At 39.6% G+C, this 23650-nt stretch overlaps 1 protein-coding gene across 20 annotated transcripts in view; it reads right to left on the bottom strand.

The window, feature by feature from the left end:
• Positions 1-23650, bottom strand: part of CPEB3 (cytoplasmic polyadenylation element binding protein 3) — a 230789-nt gene that overhangs the window by 91977 nt on the left and 115162 nt on the right. For all 20 annotated transcript variants that reach the window (XM_044754192.2, XM_070487189.1, XM_070487204.1 and 17 more), the window contains one exon: positions 6272-6390. In XM_044754192.2, coding sequence (XP_044610127.2) covers positions 6272-6390 — 119 coding nt within the window. The remainder of the gene's footprint in view (positions 1-6271; positions 6391-23650) is intronic.

Below are 23650 nucleotides of genomic sequence, written 5' to 3'. Positions count from 1 at the left end.
CTCATCATCACTAATGATGTTTTCATATTACTTAGAAAGTGTAAGCATCATAGATGATTCCCTTTTGAAAGAAAGAAGAAACCAGCACTTTTGAGCACCTACACTGCACCACTGTGCCAGGCATTTTACACACACTCTCACACTTAAACTCACCGTAACCATTATGCTACCTTACTTTAGAGACAAGAAAACTAAGGCTCAGAAGAGTGAAGTCAACTCGGGACTGAAACCTAGGTTTATCTGACCGAAAGTCTATATATATTCTTTCCACTATCTGACGTCATGAGGCTGCAAGGATCTCATCCTCCAGGTTACTGGCTACCAGTCATGCTTCCTAACAGTCTCCCGGACAAGTCAAAATGCATGTTTATTTGTGAGTGATTAACCTCTCTCTTCTTTCCAAACCCATTCCGCCCATTTTCAGTGCATTAAGAAATAACCGATAGATTCCTCTTAAACCTACTAACAAAACTAACAGAAAAGCTCAAGAAAATGATTTAGCAGTGAAACTGGCACTATATTCAACTACTTTAATTGCCAGGTTCACAGCCTCAGGCAATCGTGCTCTGCAGCCAGACAATTTTGTCCAACGTCTACATAAATGTGTATTTTCAGCTCCATGGTACTAGGACAAGGATGTTGTTACTGGCATGCTGATCACTAAAACTCTTGAGAGGAATGTACACATCAAAGTTCAAATTACCTAAGTTTTTCCTGGGAAGAAGCCTATTCTTTGAGTGAGCTTCATGGAATACTAATTCCACCAGAATCTTCACAAGTATAATTCCCAAAGAGGTATACAATATGCTGAATTAAACAATATTACACAAATTTATTTACTGCAAAACTTCTCAGAACCTTAATATTTCAATGTTTCCCAAATATTTTTGGCTATGGAACCTTTAATTAAAGGAGAAAATCAATATAAAATGCACAAAGAAATGGATAGAAAATGCTCAATAAATGACACCTATTATTACAAGCAAAGCTTTTGTTGATGGTCCTCTCAAGAGACTTGTGTTTTATGGGACAAGTGTTCTTCAGAATACACTTTGGAAAACACTGACTATGATCCCTTAGGGGAAGGGTATTGGCTTATTTCATCCACTCGACACCATATGGTACATTGGAAGTGCAGCATCTTTTAGACCTCCCTAAAAGGAATAACAGCTTCCAAGCGCTCAAACACTAAGAAACTCTGGACCCATTTGCAAATTCACAGACTTAGGGGGAAAAAATAGAATTTATTATGAACAGGAAGTACTTTTCTCATTTTAGAGGAGGAATTCCTTCTTTGGAGAAATTCCTATGATGACAGGTGCCCAAACCACGAATTTAGATCATGGAATCAAAGAACAAATAAATAAATCAACAAGATCAGAAGTGCTGAAGATTTCCAAGGTGAGACATAACAAAACCAGATTTGATTGACCCAAGATAAAATTACAGTATTATTTTAGGAGGTATTAGGTGAAGAATGAAAAAGTCTGAATAAATATACCACAAATCCAAGGAGTCAGGCCATCAATCAAGATGCCCTATAAAACATAGCCCCCTATTTTTCTCAATTTAATTTCTCTCTACCCCCTTTCATATATTTGTGCTCCATCTAACCCACCTAAATGTTCTTCATTCATACTGCACAATTTCTCATTTCTGTGTTCATACCGCTGCCTCTCTCTGAAATGTCTATTTCTCTACCCCTCCACACCTCCACCCCTCTCCTGGCCAATCTCCAAACTCTCTTCATCCTCCAAGGTCTAGTTCAAATGACACTTCATCCAAGAAGCTTTCTTTCATCACTCCAGGTGTATATAAACTCTCCAAAGAACTTAGTCTATATCTCATCTTCATTGTATTTGTTATTTTTCTTAATTTGACAAATACTTGAAAACCTTTTATGTGCAGTCTCTATAAGATCTGTGTATTTATATACTTGTTTTATCTACTCATTACACTATTAACTTTTTGAACACAGGATTTTATGTGCGATTCATAGTAAGTTCTAATTCATAGTAACCAGTACAATGCCTTGCCCACAGTAGGCATTCAACGGTGGTTTGAAGGAAGGAAAGAAGAGAGGCACACTGTTTAAAAAGATAGGTGTATATGGACTGGAGACAGCTATAATAGCTGGTATGATTTGCTATAGATGGCATAGTGATCAGAGAAGGCTTCAGGAAAGAGATAACATTTGAGAGGGGTCTTAAAATAAGGGTAGGTAGGAATTAGAAACTGAGATGGCAGAGGAAATAGTTCAGTTGATTGGAACATGGGGTTCAGAAGGAAAGCAGAAAAACGTAAGGTTGGAAAAAAATTTGATGTCCGGCTAGAAGATCTTAAATTCCAGGCAAAGGATCTGGACTCTTTTTGTAACTAAAGAGGACTGATTAAAACTGCTAGAGATTCCATTGATATATAAATGGGGGTAGCAAAGACCAGAATGATGGACAGATTGGACAGAATTAAAAATTAAAGAATTAAACCAGCCTCTATTTCCAGCTTCCTTGCTCCCCAAATTTTTTCAATTTTTGTTTTTCAAATTTTAAGTGGATGATCATGTTACCTGAGCAATAACCTAATGAACTGAGCTTATAAGCACACTTCAGTTTGGTAAAACAATTTTTAAATATACAGCAAAATCAATTTGTCATATTTCAGGACCTTTATAAATTGTGATTGTGCTATAAATCATAAGGAGAAGGAGTAGGAAACTTTTCTAATACTCCTTTCAAGGTGTTTGCTATCCCATATCTCTGGCCAAAGTGTTATAGAAGGTAAGAACCATAAACATCTCCTTCCTTACCTCCTTTTCAAGGTTACTCTTTTTCAGCTGCTAAATCTGTTAGACTCTCTTAAGTTTCCTCTTCTATCAGTTTGCTGTCTTAAAACTTCAGGTTCAGTCTATTTATATATTCAAAAAGTGGAGTCACCCTAATAAGACGGACCACTGTCACTACATCTGTCCACTTCACTGGAAGCCTGGACAAAGACACAGCTATCCTCTGGGATGCCTCAGACTATGAACTACGCAACTCCTCTTGCTGGAGGAGGAAAAAATATCACAGATCTAGAAGATTTACAATGGCTCCTGCTCTTGCCAATTTGTCTTCCCATTGTTTGGGACTGAGGTCTCAATTAACCAGGCTATAAATACAGTTTCTTTTGCCATATTTCAGGATCAGATCTATACGTAGAATAGTCTGAGTGGAGCCATTTAATGAAACGTAATCACTGACCAAAAATATCTCCCTAACACTACCTAAAATTCACTAATTAGGGATTTGTTTAAGTTAAAAAACAAACATGATCATAGAAAGGATAAGTGAGGGGAACTTTCTACCAGGCTCTGGATTAGGAAAACAATCTGATTAACCTAATCCACCCAAAGGGAGTGGGGGTTTGATTTGGGGGAAGGGATAAGGGAGAAGAACAAAAGATAGAAAATCTGAGTTCATTTTAGAACATGATGTATTTCCAAGGAGAAACCCAGGGAGGATCGAAGAGAGCTAAACAACAGAATGAGGGCACTAGGATCCTGAAAGGCAGCCAAGCTAAGAAGTAGAATAAGTGAGAAAGAGCCACAGCTCAGAAGGTTTGGTGAACAAGCTTCAAGGGTTGACTTTACCTTGAGCTATTGCCAAGGTCCTCATTTACTCCCAAAGGTTCAACCCAGCTCTCACTTTCTGTGGGAGCCTCCAAAATGAGGCAGGATGTACCACAACCTGGATAGGGTAGTGCGGCCAAATGAGGCTGGGAACAGCAGATGTGGAACTGAAGCCAAGAAAGAGAAGGTTTCAGAAATGGAGCCCAAAGAGCTGGAACCCCAAACAGGATCCAGTTCATTAGAACTACAGGTATTTGGGGACTTTTATGTTTCCCATCCAAAGTTTTATTCAAATTGTTTATGCTGGAAATTATGAGTATGACTGGGTCAAAGAAATATGTGATCAGCAGCCACCATTCAGAATTCACCAAGCTCCAATAAAACTGCTTCCCTTGAGCTCAGAAAACGAAAACTGCAATAAGGCAGAAATTTGTAAAAACACAAACAATGAAAGTTAGTTTCCCTATAGACATTTCCAAAACAGATAATTACACTAATTATTTTCAGAAGTCCTTCAAGTCAAGGGTAAGAGATTTGTTTAGAGTGAAAACACTCAACAGTGTTGGTGTGGCCTCCATACCACCTCCATCTGCAACCACAACTGCTCACTCTCCTCTCAAAAGATGTCCAGTCCTGGTGAGGGCTTACCTGACAAGGCATATTATCCTCCTACTCAAACAGAGCCAGTGACATGACCCTTCCAAGGTACATGAGCCCCACTGCTTATCTCCTGTCTCCTCCCCTCAATTCGACAGCTTCTTAATCCACTATGGGCAGAACCATCTCAATGTGTGCCTCTACTCCTCTGCCTTTATATATATATAAATATATTTCCAATCCTCTCCTACAGTGCATGAACAATCCCACCATAACCCTTCCTGGCTCACTCCCACTCCCCTTCTACTGATGTGCCAGTGGTAGAGGCTCTCTGGAAGTTAACCATTTACTTCTCAGACATCAGACCCTGCCAAATTGGGTTCAGTCTTTCTAATCTCACACTATTCCAAAGAGATTTAGAGAAGTTATTTCAGCTTTCTTATTACTCAGATAAAACACTGCACACTCCCATTCTAGTCAGTCCCCACATCTCCCTCATAACACACAGCCTCTCCACACTGTTTAAATTAAGACCAAACTTAACACCTACTGCTTCCTACTGTTTTCCCCTCCTCTACAACTATCCTATCCAAGGCTGTTAACTGCTGTTAGAAAAATTTGGTAATGGCCCCAGAATTTGAAAATTACAGTGGCACCTTTATACTTGCTAAAATCTTTGCTGCTGCTTCTGCATCAATTATTCTACTAGGCCTCAATATCCCCATTCTTTAGTAACTCTCTCTTCTGCTTTACCCACTGTAGTCTCCTCCTTATAGGTGGTCAAGTCCCAGAATCATTCCTTTGCAATCAATTGTAAAGCCTGTTCTAGAAGTCAGCATTCTTTCAACAGATGTTACCGTGTAGATAAGCTCTAACCTTGCTCTCCTGAATTGTATAGCACTATGTAGGACTAATATGTAACACTATGTAGCACCATCCAGTTATGTCTGCACAATTACCTGACCTCAGCAAATGCTTTCACATTCATTTTCCTCTTATCTGAGCCTTTCAAAATCCAAAAGAGGAACCATTTTATAGATGAGGAAACCAAGATTCAGCAAGGACTAGGTAACTCATTCAGAGTCAAGTAAATATTTATATGCTGGAGTCAAGAATCAAACCGGGAACTTCTATGTCTGACCCCAAGTCTTTCCCCATGCACATTTCTGAGAATAAACCTAGCTGCCAAGCAAGCTCCATACCTCTGGTGTAAGTCTTACAGAGGATGCCTCAGGCCTCATTACAGACACTTGCCTTGGTCCCTTGGTCCACAACACTTTTTTATTCTGTTCCCTACTCCAAGCATCAAGTCTTGACACACAAACTCACCCCCGTCCCAACTTCCCATGGATCCTTACTTCTGCCATGTTAACCAAGCTCTTTTCTTCTATTCTGAACATAGTCTTGCCCCTTCTCCACTGATAACACCCTCTGCCAGGAGAAAAGAAGCAGTCTTCCTCTCTTATCCAGTGACTTACTCACTCACACTCTTTGGCTCAAATACCACAAACTCTGTATAAGTGTATGTGTATTTATGGTTTTGAGTCCATGTTCTCTGTCCTTCCCCTGTCCTACCCTGCTTAAAGGTATCCATTTTAGAGTGTAAGCTCCTGGCCCAGAAGGCTCTATTTAGCCAGCTGTGGTTACCACCCAGCACAATGCCTTGCATTCAAAGGCACATAAACATTGACAATTATGATCTTTTTTTTAAAAAAAATAAATTACTCCTGTCCTTGGTCTGAAATAATGACAGAAACCAGCTGCCAAAACCACTAAGAGCATTATTTACTTCAATTCAGAGTCTCTGAATAGGAATTAGCTTAAAAGAGCTGTAAAGTGAAACACAAGGGCACATTTGTTTACATGCAGTCTCAAAGGTATAAAACGAAATACTGAGTAATTTGTTATTAGCTTCCCATCAACAACAGTCCAGCTCTACTGCATAGCAAGGTCACGCTGGGTAAGAGGATCCCAGTTACCAGCATTCCCATTAGAAAAAGGAGGCGATCAGCTATTCCAATTGTACATGTGCTCTGGAAAAGCAATAGTTAGCTGCATATTACTTACTGGTTTATCCTTGATGGTGGGGCTTGACACACACAGGTACAGTTTCCCATCTTCTTCTAGGCAGGCATCTATCAAAGCTTGTACTGAGCTCTCTTCCTGGAACAGCAGAAAGGCATAACCTTGGGGAGAACAAAAACAAAAACAAAAAGGTGGGGGGAGGAATCAGTAAATTAAACTCAAAGTACCAATTAAAAATTTATCTATTGTTTCACTTTGGCAAATTCCTACTATAATCTAAGAACGTGAAGCAGGACACAGAGATGTAACAGCCACTGAGACCCTCATGTGCCAGCCATTGTATTAGATGCTCATAGATATTTACTCAGGGGAGCAAGTTCAGAAGACCTCTATAGAATTTCCACTAAATAGATCTGGTCATCTTTAATGAGACCAGGCAGACTCACCATTCTTGAACTACTGGCCAGGAAACAAGTAGCACCTGCCCTCCAAATTCCACCAAGCTTTAGGCTTGACACATGCTACAATATGGATGTACCTTGCAAACATAATGCTAAGTGAAAGAAGCCAGTCACAAAATACTACATATTGTATGAGTCCATTTATATGGAATGTCTGGAATAGGCAAAACTATAGAGACAAAAAATAGACTGGTGGTTGCCTAGGGCTAGAGGACTGGAGAGAATAGGTACAGGGTTTCTTTTTGGGATGACCAAAATTTTCTAAAATTGATTGTGGTGATGGTTGCATAACTCTGTGAACATACTGAAAACCACTGAACTGTACATTTTAAATAGGTGAAATGTATGGTATGTGAACTATATCTCAACAAAGGTTATCCAAAAAAAAAAAGCCCAACAATAGGCTAGTGTGTTTTACATGTTACTTCTGATGATAATGCTGTTTCTCCAAGGATACTCTCCTGTCTCATGGCAGAGTACACAATGTATAAACGTGGATGCTAACTGCAGGATTTCCACAGACACAGTCAGCTTTGTTCAGTTCAAAATCAGTAAGATTTATGGGCTAGCCTGGTGGTGTAATGGCTAAGTTCATGTGCTCCAACTTTGGCGGCCCAGGGTTCACAGGTTTGGATCCTGGGTGTGGACCTACACACAGCTTGTCAAGCCACGCTGTGGCGGCATCCCACACAAAAAATAGAGGAAGACTAGCACAGATGTTAGCTCAGGGACAATCTTCCTCAAGCACAAAGAGGAAGACTGGCACAGATGTTAGCTCAGGGACAATCTTCCTCACACACACACACACAGAATCAGTAAGATTTACTGAGCAACTGTTAACAAGTGGGACACATTCTATACATTATGAGAAAACTGAAATGAGTGAGACTAGTTCCTGCTGTCAAGAGACTTATGTGGCAGAAGAAACAGACATTTAGACAATTAACTACTTGCTACAAAGCTGAGGGAGATAAGTGGGGACAAAAAGTGCCGTGGGAGCCCAGAGGAGCAAGGCATCTGACTCGAGAGAATCAGCAAAGACTTCAAAGAGGACAATACATGTTCAAAGGGCCAAATCTGGTGCTTGTTGCCACACTGGCACTCATGAATGGCAGCTGAGCAAAGGCCCATCTTGAGCTAGTGTAAGCCTGGTATTCAATTACTCAACCTCTCTACAACCCCTTTAGCTTTGCTAAATCTCTCAGCTGTCACCTCCACTCCTGGTCCTGGGTACTGACCTTAAAGGAAAACATCACCAATACGGTTCTCCCCTGGTGCACTGCATGCCAGAAAGATGTAAGTGGTGGAGAATAATAAGAACCCTCATATTCAGAAGATTCTCACCCATTAAACAAAGATGTTAATCGACTGGCCTAGAAGCAAAGCTCTCTGGAGTCCTGGACAGCACGTAATGACAGTGGCAGTGGATAATAAATAACGGGTACTCTTTTTTCATCCTTTGTCCCAATTCCTCATCTACTACAGAGCATCTAGGCAAACAGAGCAGGAAAAAGATCAACCACTACCCAGCACACTGAGTGACCAATGCAACAGGCAAAAGCCAACACACACAGGGGAAAAGACCAAGCCCACAGGAGTGGGGATGTAGCTGCAAAAGGGAGGTTGCCTATGTGGCAGGACCCAGAGCTGTTTCCTGGACTTTTGCTCCCAGGCTGGATGGGTCAGAGGATTCAGCAGATGTCCAGGCAAGAAAAATAAAACCTAACTGTAAAACTAGAAAAGATAATACATCATTTCTTCATATTCTCTCTTTTACAAACAGTATCAAACTATCACTAAGCCCTAGGGAATCTATTAAAAATTCTGTGTTTTCTTTTAATGTGAGAACATTAACTGCACTTGCCAAAGAGAATATTAGAGATGAGTGGGTTAAAAAATGCAAATATCACCAAGAGGAAGTCTTAGCATATCCTCTCAAACCTCCTTCCTCACCAAGTTAAATCCTGGTACAGATCTTCCACAAAGATCCTAAGAGGCATACTGGATATCTTGTTCTTGGAGAGGACCCTGTCTGGGTACACTGTGCACAGGCACATAAAACGGCCTGGGGATGGGCGTGCTCAGTGAGCTGGAGCTTTCTCCAGCTCCTCGCCTCTGAAAGGCCACCAGGCTGACTGTACCCTTCCTGCACATTGCTGCCCACCCTCTGCAATCTTCTGCATCAAATCCCAAACTGGGTTCAACTTGGGCATCAGAGGGTAGGGAGAGAGTCTCCACATAGTAGCTGAGTAGCTACCACAGAAGCACAGAGATTTTCACTCAGGCCTATCTCACAGCCAAAAATGCTAACATTGGCAGTAGACAGAGTAAAAACAACTGCGATTCACAAGTAAAAGCCTGCTACAAATACTATTACCAAGAAAAATATCTACAAACAACTTCTTATCCTTTGCCAGGGAATGGCCCATAATATTTTACCAGTTTCTTCAGGGTGACTCTTTACAACAAATGATCTTTTACAACAATCATCTCTACTCCCTGATCAGCAAGCTGCCACTTTCAGTAACGACAATATTCTCTTAGCACTACACACAAGGAGTGTGATTCAAGTCCAAGAACTTCCTTCAATCCTACTTCCTACTTTAGCCTTCCAACCAAAACAAAATCACCATAAACACCCAAAATCACTGAGGAAAACAACTTTATGATACCTTCACCTACTAAAATAACTTTGGATACCTCAAGGTCAACCAAACCCAGATGACAACAGAAATTAGAGTATTAAAAAAAATCAGGAAGGAAGAAGCCTTCAAACACATTTCCTTTTTGATTTTCAGAAATTTAAGGTCAAAGTAAACAATGTAGAAAAAGATCCCTTCAAGAATAACAAGGTCAATGTGAGATGGAAATTCAATCAATGATTTACTAAAAGGGAAATTCCACGTGGTACTATGAAAAGAGATCTAGACTAGGAATCAGAAGGTTTGGATTTGGGTCAAAGTTCTAACATTTACTAACTGTGTGGTAATAACAGCTAATAGCTAACATTTATTGAGTATCTACTATGCACCACTGTTCTAAATGCCTTACGTATAATAACTCGTTTCATCTTCACATACACCCTGTGAGGTAAGCACTATTTTTATTCTGTTTTACAATTAAAGAAATCGCACAGAGTGATTAAGCAACTTGTTTGAGCTCACCCAGTAAGTGGAACCATGAACTTGAATATTACCTTAAAGTTTCTGAGTCTTACTTCGTTCTCTGTGAAATGAAGAAACTTAAATATTTGTCCTGATTATCTTACAGAGATGTAGGTTGTGAGATAATATATGTAAAGGTGCTTTGTAAACTAGGATATTATGTGTCAATTTTTCTCTTACTGCATTTTCTGTTATTTATGTGATATGTAAAATTGAGTTTTGCATATGGTCTCATTATAAAGATCAGAGTTCAGATTAATGATATACACTTTCTACTTTGCATTTGCAAGCATTTGATGAATAAAGGGCAGTAATATAGAAACAAAAGAAAACCCTTAAAGTTATTTGAGTGACAGGCTGAATATTACTGTAAAAAAACAATAAAGAGACTGAATATTTGCTTTCATATATCATTAGCTATTTCCACCAGAAGAGATAATTATCAGATGTGGTATTATTTGCTGATTTTAATACATTCTTTAAATAAAAGCCTATTATACCTATAAATTGAGCTCCTCAAACTGTCACTATGATGCCAGGGTTTTAGTTTGAAAGGTATATAAAAGAAACTTGGCCAAAAAATTATACTCCCTCTGTTCTCCCTTGCCATCTGAGCCAGTAAGAGATAACAGGATTATAAAATTCCTCAAGTTTCAGAAATGGTGACCTTGTTTCCCAAGTACTTGACGAGTATGTAGGGGTTTCAGAGATGCAGTGAGCTATGAGAGGCCCTCAACTCAGAGCTCCTCTGTGGGTAGAAATATGGGCTCTGAGGGGAGGAGTAGGGACTCTTGGCATTGTCACCATCACAACCCTGGGTTATGGGCAGAATGGATGGCAGGAAATTGCTTGCTTTCCCACTGGTGCCAAATAGGTTGGGGGAAGGAGAGTAGAACAGTGAGGGATTTTTGGACAAGCCAGAACTGACCAATGCACTTCTCTGGGGTAAAGAGGAAAAGGTAGGTATGAGGTGGGGAAGACTTAATTGGGATAATTCCATTTTATTTGGCCAGATTTTTGAAGGGTAAAGTTAATTAAAAGATTTTTTTCTCTTAATACCTTAGAACACATTAAGTATAACAAGCTCCAAAATGTTCTTGGCTATCTTTCAAAAACAAAGCTCCCTGAGCTCTTAAATAAATAATTTTTCACATTATAATTTTTTATACTTGATCTCTAGTACAAATATCACCACCAACTTCACCACCACGAGTACCAGTTACGAAGTGCTTACAATGTGCCGGGTACTTTGCTAAGAATAAGCATTTTACATCTGTTAGCTCTTTTCATCCTCACAGTAATTCTATGAAGTAAATACAGTTGTTATTCTTATCACTTTACAGATGAGGAAACTGAAGCTCCAAGAGGTAAGGGCCACCTCAGATTAAAACCTAGATGTTAATTTGGAATTAAAACCTCGGTCAGCTTCCAGAGCCCTCATTCTTCAACTGTTAATTTATACTGTCTCATCTAAAAATGGTGAGATAAAACTTTCAATATCACTAGCAAATAAGGACTTACCTATTTATCATTTACTGTCACTTTAGTGACAGTGATCATTTGGCAGTGTTTCAGTAGCATGAAGTGGTTACCTGTGTTTTAGTGTTTAAGTTCTATGTAGATATATTTGCTCTACAGCCCATAAAAACTATGCTAAGAAGAGTTGAAATGATGAATTTCAAAATAATCAGAAGTCTACATTTAGTTTTATTAAGGTCCAGCAAATTTTCATATTTAGTAAAGATGCTTATTGTTTTTCAATATACATTTAAGTTATATATTTAGAATGAAGGCTCTTGAGAGAGTTACAGAGCAGATCTCACTAAATTAAATCAGATTTTAATAAAATGAATATCACCATCATAGTAATAATCAACTTAAGCAAGACTCTTCAATGGATTCTAAAACCATTGGGTGAATTTGAAGAGAGAATACAAGATATTCATACTATGTTAAAGTACCACTTCACAGATTAACAGTATTCGCAAGGGGGAAAAAAGGTACTTCTACAATGGAGGAATCTGGCAGACAACACCTTAACCAAATTATCAAACTTAACATCACCAACAACAGGGCAAACTGCCATCAGGTGCCTCCTGCATGTGTCCTTCTCAGTGCAGCACATCATCTGTGTGGTCTTCCTGATAATAGTGTTTCACCTGAATCTCACTATGAGGGCACAACTAGATAATTCCAAATTAAGTGATACTCTATAAAACATCTGGCATGAACTCTTTAAATGACACAAAAGACAAAAACCTAGGAAAAACTGTCTAAATCAAAGGAGAGTAAAGAGAGATGACAACTACATGTAAGGCTAGACTTTCACTGGATCTTGGGTTAAAAAAAAAGTCCTACAGGACATTACTAGAACAATCTGAATATTTCCTGTTCTCAGGAGACATCTGAAGCATTCAGAAGTGAGGGTTTGATATCTACAACTTAACTCTCAAATGATTCATCAAAATATATGTGTGTGTATATACACACAGACAGAAAAAAGGAGAGAGAAAGCAAATGCGGCAAAATGCTAACAACTGGTGAATTTAGAGGAAAGCTATGTAAGTGTTCATTGAACTATTCTTACAACTTTTTTGTAGGTTTGAAATTTTTCAAAATAAAAATTTATTAAAGAAAAAATTAAAAACCACAAAGTCTTTCTGAAGAAGAGGGTAATATACACTCCCATTCTCTAAAGAGGTATGTGGTCTTTTGAAAGACCCAGTAGTTCTTAAAATCAACTAATGCTTTTAGTGATCAATATGTTTCAAGTATCAACTATAATGGGAAAATAATTCCAGCTTGTAGGGCTGTGCCTGAACCACCACTGCATTCATAAAACAGTGGCCTGACCAAGGGCTGGCTGGTTTCTGACTAAGTGAGATCAGCCCCAGGAGGAAGCCTCCAAGTCTGGAGAGAGAGAGATCTCTCCCTGCACAGAATCCAGCCTCCCTGATTTCCTGTGACCTTCCTAGAGAAAGCTGAAGGACACCTCTCCAGCTGGAGCTGCCTGAGTTCAGACTTTTTTGGGGCACACCAAGTCTGTTCCAAACATTCTCTCTGACCTTGGCTTTCAGGTCAGGGGACTTACCTGGTTTGCCTCAGGAATCTTTGTCCTTGGATTCAATTTAATAGAACCAAAAATAGTTAGGAGGTACAAGATATGATGCTGGCAATGAAGCTACAAAGATGAATAAGCCTAGGAAGAACCCTGCCCTAAAAAAACTCAGCCTGTAAATAAATGACTAAGAAACAACATGAAAAGTGCTATGTTGGGGGTATGTCCTACAGAACACTGGTGAAAGACAGATGGAGCAGAGGTGTCCAAACATCAAGGAAAGCCACAAAGCAAAGGCCATATCTGAGCTAGAGGATAATTACTCTTCTAGGAAGTAAGGGCATTCCAAGTTCAGGAAAGAGCACAGGCCAAGGCACAGAAGGGTCAAACGGTCAGCTCATTTGGAAAACAGTGAGTGAGTAGAGTTCACTAGTAGAGCATAGGATCCAGGGCGGTGGGTGAGAAGAGACCAAGATCTCTTCAACCCTTGGTCTGCTGCCTGGAGAACACTGTAGGTCTCTGAACTAGATTTGTTACTTATTTTGCTCTTGGATGAGAACATCTGACCTTCAAGATTTATTGAATACTGACTATGTGCCCTAGGCACTATGGGGAAATGCTGACATAAACAAGTCCTTGTTCTCAAGTAGTTTATAAGCTAGTACAAGAAGGTCCTGAAGAATAAATACAGAGAGAACTCTAACCTAGGAATAATGCATTAAGGACCCCAAGAAGTATTTCTTAAAACATATTTTTAAAAGTTGGACTCCACAGAAGGAAGACAGATCTTTCAGTGAAGAAGTCATAAATAAAGAAATCAGGAAAGATTTTCTGTAGGTGGTGGTATAGAAGCCAGACATTAAAGGTATGACACAGGTGGAAAAATGGAGGACATTCCAAGGGAAGGAATTAGCCTAAGTTAAGATGTAGAGATGGCTCCTCAGGTACCACCCAAGTCCATAGATTCCTAAACATTCCCCTTGCATTCAGAACCAAACACATTTCTTTGACTATATTTAGGGCTGAAGGCTCAAACATTTTGGTACCAGACTGTTTCGTTTTCTATTACACTAGTAACTGTCTCTTTGTGGGCTCGTTGCTTGGCAGGCAAGGGGTTGGGCAAGGTGGAATGGATAAGAAAACAAGTCTGAAGGGTAGAACCACCTCAGAGTTGAAAATTAGCAATCTACTTCCTGTGTTCTTAGTAATGTCCTGCAGTCCAGGGCAGTGACCTGGGGCATTTGGGATTATAGTCTGCTTTGTTTATATAACCACACATTTCTTATATAAAGAGATCCTTGTGAAGTCTGCCAATCTGTCAGTTCTAGTCACAGTCAGTTCTAACAAGCACCTGACCAAGAAAACTGAGACCAGTCTGGGGGTGAGGGAGGGAACTGGTCAGACTAGTTGGGCAGTTTTATTATTATGAAGCATTACATTTTCATCGGGGGAAGGACACTAATACTACTTAATACTTATTAAGCCTAAGTACTGTGTTGATGTGTATGTGCACTGTCTCACATAATCCTTTTAATAACCCAAGGAGCAGTATTAACTCAGATGAGTAAACTGAGGCTCAGAAACTAAATGACCTGCTCAGTGTGATATAACTAGTAACTGCTGGTATCCACATCTGAGTCCACAAATACCTAGCTCTTGCCCCACTGCTTATTGCTCTCCCTCATTCAACATCAGACAACTGGCAAATTCTACACTTTAACCCAGCAGATGCTTCCCTACAGACGAAGCTTTAGTCCAGCCCTGCTTGTACACTGCCTGAACTTTGACAACCTAATTTCTTCTTCTCCTTACACTTTAATACTCCTCTGGTAAGGTTTTTGTTTTGTTTTGTTTGCTGGGAAAGATTCATCATGAGTTAACATCTGTTGCCAATCTCCCTCTTTTGTTTTTCTTTTTCTCTCCCCAAAGCCCCAGTACATAGTTGTATATTCTAGTTGTAGGTCCTTCTAGTTCTTCTACATGCGCTGCCCCCACAGCATGGCTACTGACAGACAAGTGGTGTGGTTTCACACCTAGGAACTGACCCTGGGGTGCTGAAGCAGAGTATGCCAAACTTTAACCACTGGGCCATCAGGAGTGGCTCATCTGATGAGCTCTTAATGCTGCTGCCAATAGGTTTTCTCTGTGTCACCATTTCCCCTTCTCAAGACTAAGGCTATCCATATTATTTTGAAAGACAATCCAGATCTTTGCCCTCAGCTTTCACAGTTTTTCAACAGATCCTCTCAGCTTCCCATTCCAAACTCTTTCAACTGACATATCCTCTCTTGGTCTCACTTGCTCATGGCCTTAGCCCTACCCAATTCCTGTCAGCAAGTCCTGTCCCAAGCTACACCCTCTTCTAAAACATTCTCTCTGCCTCAGCCTGCCAAATTTGCACCTTCCATTTCAGTTCCTGAAATTTACTCTCTTCCAGAGAAAGTTTTCATCAGGGGTGGCTTTGGCTTCTCTAAACTAAACAAGCATTTCTCCCTTCCAAGCACTTCTGCCTGGGCAAAGCACAAGTACTGCTTAACAGAGTACAAGACATCTCTCATTTATGTGGCTGCTCAGGCCTTATCCTGTACACTCCTATTGCCTACTCCTTTCTCTAAGGTCCCTCAAACGACAAATGCTTTGAAATCAAAGACTAACTCTTATAATTCATCTTCAATACAATGTTGAAGAGATAGGTGTTTAATAAAACAGGTTAAACTGAGGGTGTGCTAAGCTTTTAAAAGCAACAATAAGATACTGCTCCATCTGTCAAAATAGGACAAAACAAAACAAAAAGCCCACTCTTGCTGCTATGCAGTGCAGTTTTCATGTTTTTACAAGAAAATCCTTCCTGAGAATGAAAATTTCAATAGATTAAATATTAAAATATAGGATTCACTAAATAGGATGAGTACTATAAGCTAGGACCCGTGTTTTAAAAAAAAAGAAAAGGTAAAGTATTACTCAAAAGCTTACAAACTGCAAAAGGTTAAGTACAAGCTAAAACCATTTAGCTTCCCAACTTGATCAGTTTATGTAACTCAGAAGGTGGAAAAACTTAGAATCTGGGCCTAAAACAACATTGACTTATTTCCATTCAAGTTATGCTACAAGGGAAAAAAATGTGAGTTTGAAAACTTTCCTTTCCAAAGCCAGATTTAGACAAACTGAAGGAAAAAGAAATAGATGCCATGAATCCAGCCCACTGCAGCTTCACAAAGACCTATTTTTGTCCCTTTAAAGTAGAGTCCTCTTTCCTGTTCTTCAAAGTTTCTTCTTAGCTTGTTGGCTCAAAGTCGACCTGAATCCCATGTGGCCTGGCTTATGTCAGGTTCACAAACCATGTTAGTATTGTATAAACTTCCACAACTGCATGATCTTCGTCACAAGAATCAGTAGTCAAGCCAGCCTGGCCACTGCAGAGGAAACACATGATTACCAGCAGTACAGCCACACTTTTATACACACTTTACTCAAGGTGGGTGGGCATCAGCAGAGTGCAAGGCATGGGTCACTTTTGCGTAAATCTGCATGCTTGTAACTGTTCCAGTTCACCTGGCTGTGCACCTGAACCCTGTAGCCCTGGACTGCCAGAGCTGAAGCTGGCTAAGTAAGTGGGCTGAGGAGGACAGCCTCCTCCATTCCACTGCCAGCACCAATGACTTCTGAACAGGCTTCGGAGCCACGCGGCCAATCTCCTGTCCAACATCTGCAGCTGGCTGCTGTCCTTGCCTTTGCCCCAGAGGACTCTGCCAACACTGGTAGTGCAGCTGTGTTCACTGCCCAGGAGAGGTCAGCTCCTCCCCCTGGCCCCAGCCCCAGGGGCCACAAGAGGTGAGATATTGGCAATATCAGGAGCAGCTTCTTAGCACAGAACCACGTATAGAAGGCTCAGGATGGGTAGACATTTTTTGTAGCTCCAGTGACAGCAACTTTGGATTTAGGCTATTTTCACAGGAGGCAAACAGGGAGGTTTTGCTAAACATATCTAATATCAGCATAAAAGCTTGTTATACCCAACTTATCTTCCTAGATGCCAAATTCATGGCCCCAAGCTCAAGGAAGCAGAAATGAACTGTTTCTTTATTAAGCAGTCAAGGATTCTAAGGCTACTACTGTTAGGATGCCCTATGTCACAACTAGGTATTAAAAGATGAACTGGGCCAATCAGATTCCCTCTCTCTGGAATTCAAGTAGAAAGAGGAAAATTTGCACTGAAGCAGAGAGAGGAGCACACATGCAGAGAAGAGTTGAGTCATGATAATGGTGGAACAATACAATGAAGAATTAACAGCTCCCACAATTCAAATCCCTGCAGCCTGCCACCCCCTAGCAAAGTCTCCATGACACCTGGTTCTCTCACAGCTCCTATTTTTGGGCTTTCCTTGTTACTCATAACCACATCCCCAATCTGAGGTAGCACAAGAGAACCTCTGATTCTTGCAGTCAAAGAACTCAACTACAAAGTAGTGCACTCATGTCCAGAAATGATGTGGCATCACCCAAGAGGCAGAATCCCACGGTTAAGCTACAACTAAAGGGCAGCTCAGACCTGCAGCCTCAGCCTAAATCAGCTCTTAGAAATATCCCAGCTTTGTGAGTATGACCAACAGAACAGAAGAATTCAGGAAAAAGCCAAGGACCACTTTCATTTTTAAATAGCTGTGAAAGTGTACCATGGGTCATATATCTTAAGTTGCTACTTTTTATATAAAATTCAGCCTTATAAATAACAGCCTAATTTATCAGATTATACAGTTTAAACCTAACTTTCTTTCCCACAAATGATACATATTAGCAAAACAAATAAAAACTACTTTCTTTACAACTCACCAGGTAAAATAGTATAAACGATAGGTCTGCCGGGTCCAAATCTGTCTAACAAAGACTGTGTGCTGTTAGGAAAAGACACTTTACCTCTTAGAGTCTCAGTTTAAAACAAAGGTTGTACTAAAATGAGATGATCTTTAGGGAACTTTCCAGCTCTAAAATTTGGTGGACTCTACTTCCTGAGCAAGTATGGAACTCATCATTTGCAAAGATAAAAGTCATTCATTTAATAAATATCTGAGGGCCAGCCATTGAGACAGGTATCCAAGGTATTGGGTATAGAGCAGTGAGCAAAACATAAAAAATACCCTACACTTATAAAATTTACATTCCAATCTAGAAAACAGACAGAAAAACACATATAATTTCCTCAGGTTGTGGTAAGCACTTTGAAGAAAAATAAAATGAGAATTAAAAAAATAAAGTGAAGATAAGAGGGATAGAGAGCAAGAGGGTAGAGGGGCTGCTATTTTAGATAAGGAAGTCAGGAAAGATCCCTCTATTAAAGGGACATTTGAGTAGAGGTCTGCCTAAGAGAAAAGACGAGCAGTCCATTCAGAAATCTGGGGAAGATGGTTTCAAACAAAAGGAAGTACTAAGGCCCTGAGATGCCTTAGCTGACCTCAAGGAATAGCAAAGAAGTCAGCATGGCCGGAGTGGGTACGAGAGAGAATAATAGGAGATGATGTCAAAGAACATCCAAGATTCAACAGACAAGACAGGGGAGGAAAAGATTTAAATGTTTCAAGTATGATTCACACCAACGTGGTTCCTGGCTTCTGTGGGGGTCCATTATATTCCAAACACACAGGCAAAAAGGTAAGTCTACAACTGCAATCTATCATTTATCTGACTTGGAACTAAGCAAAAACTGTGCTGCAGATGTCCAAATTAGCATAAATTTCATAAAGAAAATTGCTTTGGGAAGCCATGTGATATCAAATCCGGAGTCATTAAGATTTTCCTTTCTTTTAACTCTGGTTAAGCTTCTGCAAATTTATCCTAAAGAAAATAATATGAAAGAAAAAGCCATATACAAGAATATATTAACAGAAGCATTATTTGGAACAGCCTAAATGATCAACAAGCAAGTAAATTACGGTGTAACAATAGGTTAAGCAGCCTCTTGAAAAATATGAAAATTATTTAAAACCATGGCAAAGGGGAAGGAGAATAGAAAATTATATCTCTGCTATTATTACAACCCCACAAAAAAAGATACATATGAATAAAGATTGGAAGGAAACAGAAAAATGACGACGGGTTGGTTCTGCTGGGCAGGCAGGATTATTCTCATTGCTTATAAAATAATACTTGTTCACTGCAAATCAGATTGCTTTGTTCTGGTTTTACTACTTCATTACAATATTAAGGCCTAGAATTAAGATAACAATAGAAATTACTGTGATCCTATACTTCACAAGTGGGCCACACTCATCTCTAGTCCATGAAGGTCTTCTCAGTAACCTTGCAATATCTGATGGTGTTGACTATTCTTTCTGGAAGCTTCTTTCCTTAGTCTCCACAGCCACAGACATATTCCCAGTCTTTCACTCACCCACATCTCCACTGCCATGTCATCTTCTCCCTTCTGGTTCCTAACAAAAGTTACTTATTATCTGTTTTTCATTTACTTCTCCCTCCTCTCTACAAACATGACTCTTGTGAGAGACTGGGTACCTCCAACCCCAGTCTCTTTTCCCAAACTCCCTAACCACAATTCCACTGCCCATTAGGAATTTCCTCTCAGATCAGATGTGAGGACATACCAAACTGTACATGTCTTTAATCAAATCATCACTACACCAAACTAGTTTTCTCAGTTGACTCCTCTACATTCAATAGTGCCATGAGTCTCATTCAATGGAAGGAATTTTAGCACAGCCCTGCCATCAAATCTACCACCATCATGATCTACCTTATCACTAAGAATGACTGGTCCCTTTCCCTCTCCATTCTAGTAATATCTCCGTGTTAATATCTTAGGTCTTTGGGGTCCTTATTATTTCTATGAGCTGGATTACAGAAAATTCCTAAACAGTTTTTCTGACCGTGGCTAAAAAACTAAAACCAAATAAAAAAACCCAACCTCTTTCTTGCTTAAAAAAAAAAGAAGACTTCAATGATATCTGGGCACTATGAAAGTATTCTACACACATTTCTCATTTAATCCTCATAGGAAACTAGAAGTAGAAACGATTATTATTTCCATTTTGTGGATTAAAAAAAAGAGAGAGAGATTTAAGAAGATTAATAATTAGCCCAAGGATACAGAGGTGGCAAGTAGTGCAACAGGAATCCAACCCAGGCAGCTTGCTCCAGAGCCTGTACTCTAGATCAGTGGTTCCTTGGCCCAAGTCCTAGGCCTGGCAATCAGGCTACCACGTAACCTTGCCTTAATCAAAGCCTGCTGCCTAGCTCTGGGCCATTCTTATTCCCAGATAAGAATACTAGAGTGCAATATTTAAGAATCTTCGGCTCTGAGGTCAACCTGTTTAGGATCAAATCCAAGTCCTATCATTTAACACATGACTGGACAAATTACCCTCTTCTAAACCTGTTTCTTCCTCTATAAAATGGGAATGCTAAAGGTGCCTACTTTGTGGAGTTACGAAGATTAAATGAGACTAGGCATAGAAAATAGTAACCCATTGCCTGGCTCAGGGCAAGCCCTCAGTAAACGTTAGCTATCCTAATTATAATTCCAGCACCCTACAATTTCTGCCTATTCTTTTCCTGCCTAGCTTTGAAGATCAAGGTCTTGCACAGTCCACAGCAATCTGTTCCACCTCTGGATGCCTAGAATATTTTTTGCTCACTTGTCATTAACCATAAGTTGATCTGTATTTTAAGAAAAAATAACAACATCATTCACAATACCTACCATATGCAGGGACTGTTTTAAGCACTCCACATGGATTTACTCATTTTAATCCTTATCTCAACTTTATGATGTAGGTTCTATTATTATCCTTCTTTTGCAGGTGATGAAATGAAGGCACAGCAAGGTTAAACAGCATGCCTAAGGTCATACCACTAATAGGTGGGGGAGCCCAGCAAGTCTAGTTCCAGAATCCATGCTCTTAATGCTTCACATCTGTGTTTTCATGTCTCCTCTAAGAAACTGCAGCCTTCTCAAAAACAAGAATGGTGTCTTCTCTAGATTCCCCACAAGGCCAAATACAGACTCTTCCCGAGACGAACATGTAACAAAGATTTGATGGATTCATATTCCCAATGCTATATGATCATGTGCACCAGGACCTAAGCCATCTGTTTGCATTTATTCTGTTCTCTCACCACCCCTTTTCAATAACTATCTTTAAATTACCTGCACCCAAGCTATTACAAACATAATGGTGTTGGTTAGTATTCTATATGAACGTGCAATCTGGTTCATGCCCTAACATTTGGGAGAACCTCTCTTTCCAGCATTCACAATTTCAACTCTACTATTCCAAAACTAAAAAGCATGTGAATGCAATCTCAGGAAACTTCTCCTCAATATTTTGACTAGATTTGGATTTCTTCTCATCATCAAGAACTAAATGGAGAAAATACAAAGCAAGACTTTGCTTCAATTTTATCAGCAACTATTTTTCAAAAGTATCTTAAACTAATATTTCTACTTGACCAACTCCATCCTCCTTCCACTCCAAAGACAAACACCACACAAATACCTTCACGTCCACTCTCTCTGGAGGACTGGATCAATTTAGGGAAGAAAAAAATTTCCTACCTCTTCAAGGCTCTTTCTTTTGCATCATTTTCTCCCCCTTACAACATTCCAACCATACTTCCTTCATTTCTTCAAAGGTACTAAAGCCCTTTCACACTGTCTTTGCCATATGGTACTCCTCTGCTTGGAACTTGCTTCCCTACACTTTCTAGCTAATTCCTCAATTTTCAGGTCTGCTTAACTGTCATTTTCTCAGAGAAGGTCTCTCCATATCCCCAACTGTAATTGGTGTCCTCTTTTTAGGGTCTCTCACTGCATTCTCTATTTTTCCTTCACAGAATTATCACAGTTTGTAATTGTGTTTATTTTTGTGACCATCTGACTTATTTCTTATCTCCCCCACAGGACTATAAGTTCATGAGCTCTGAGACCAAATCATGAAGACACACATTCTGACTTTCATGCCTACCTACCATTTCCATGTTCTCAGTGGTGCTCTGGAGAACAATAAGCAATTATTTGCTTGTAGGCCATAGGCAAACTGATCCAGAGAACTCTGCATATTCTCAAATGGTTGATCAAATGCCTCAGTGGCCTTTGTCCTGGAGAGAGCCCCTGTCTCCACCACCTCCCACTCTGCTGGCTCAACAACATTTAAGGGGACAATTCATGTGCCTGGCCACTGTTTCTCTACATTGACTTTAAGCTCCCCACAGTCCACTGAAATGGTCATCGTTTTACGAACCCTACACTATATTTGTATAGGTAAATCTGCGGGGTGGATGAATGGTTTTGTTTATTTCAATAGGCGTATACTTTCCGAGAAAAAGGCCAAATGGCTCAATAGAGGATGATTCACATATTCCTCTCTACTTACATACAAGCCTAAAACATAGAGCCAAACAAACTGTACCTGATGGTCAACCTGAGGTGATCTAAAGAAAAGTACAATCAGCAAGAGGGGCATTACCAAGAAGGCACAGACTTGAATTAAAATCTAAGGAATTTAAGGAAAAGTAGAAACAGTACAAGGGAGCATTATTAAGAGGTACAGAACAATTTGGGGTGAATTCCTTAGTTGTTCCCAACATTCAAAGCAATGGGCATGGATTCCCAAAGTTATTTCAATCTTGGAATAACATCAAATTTCTTTCGGTCCTCCCAAAATAGGTCAACCTTCAGACTTTAGCTGAGAGCAAAACACAACAGGAGCCAATAGTATAATAATAATTTCTCCTCCCTGACCCCAATCACCAGAAAGGCAATCTGCTCTCCGAGGATGCAAAGCTGAGGACCAGAATTAGGAGATCTAGATTCTCTTCTTGGCCTGGCTCTCACTGGTCCATCTCAACACTTAACCTCAGCTGTGAAATAAGGGCACCACCTCTAATGTTTTATAGTTCTATGTTATAATGCTGTTATATAGGAGTGGTACCAAAAACCACGGAGTTCATAGAGCTGCTAAACTCTGTATTGCTCAAACCAACCCAAATGTTCTCTCTTCAATTCTGAGTAACAAATTTAAGTAGGATATTGTAAATGTGAGAATATATACAGAAAAGGTAGACAAGAAGAACGGTGATCCAAAAACCATTAGACATGAGGTATGACTAAGGGAAGTGAAAATATTTAGCTTAGAAAAAAGAAGACTGAAAGAGAAACTGATAGTCCTTTAAGTACCAAGAGATAGATGTCACAATGATGATATTTTGTTTTACATTATAGGACAAAATTGACCAATAGGTACAGATTGCCAGGAAGCATTTGACCCAATAGAAGAACAAAATTTAAGAATTAGGTCTGCAAACACATGGACTTCCTCTGAAATAAACTGCCTCCTTTGTTAGTAGATGTCCCAGAAGCTAAATGAGCAGTTCTCTGGGCTATTTTAGAGCAGGAATCAACAAACCTTCTGCAAAGGGACTTGAGGGCCACATATAGTCTCTGTTACATACTCTTCTTGTGTGTGTGTTTTTACAACCCTTAAAAATATAAAAACTCTCCTTAGCTCACAGGCCATACAAAAACAGGTAGTGTGCTGACCCCTGTTCTAAAGGAGTGCTGCCAAATAGAAATATGAATCACATATGTTAATTTAAAACTTTCTAGTATCTACATTTTAAAAGGTAAAAAGAAACAGGTGAAGTTAATTTTAATATATTTTATTTAATGCTATACATCCAAAAGACTATCATTTTAACAGATAAACAAAATCACTAAGAGATCTTTTAT

This window comes from Equus asinus, chromosome 2, assembly GCF_041296235.1.
Source record: "Equus asinus isolate D_3611 breed Donkey chromosome 2, EquAss-T2T_v2, whole genome shotgun sequence".
NCBI lineage: Eukaryota > Metazoa > Chordata > Mammalia > Perissodactyla > Equidae > Equus > Equus asinus.
Note: the sequence above shows the minus strand (reverse complement) of the source record. Positions and strands in the feature narration are given on the sequence as shown.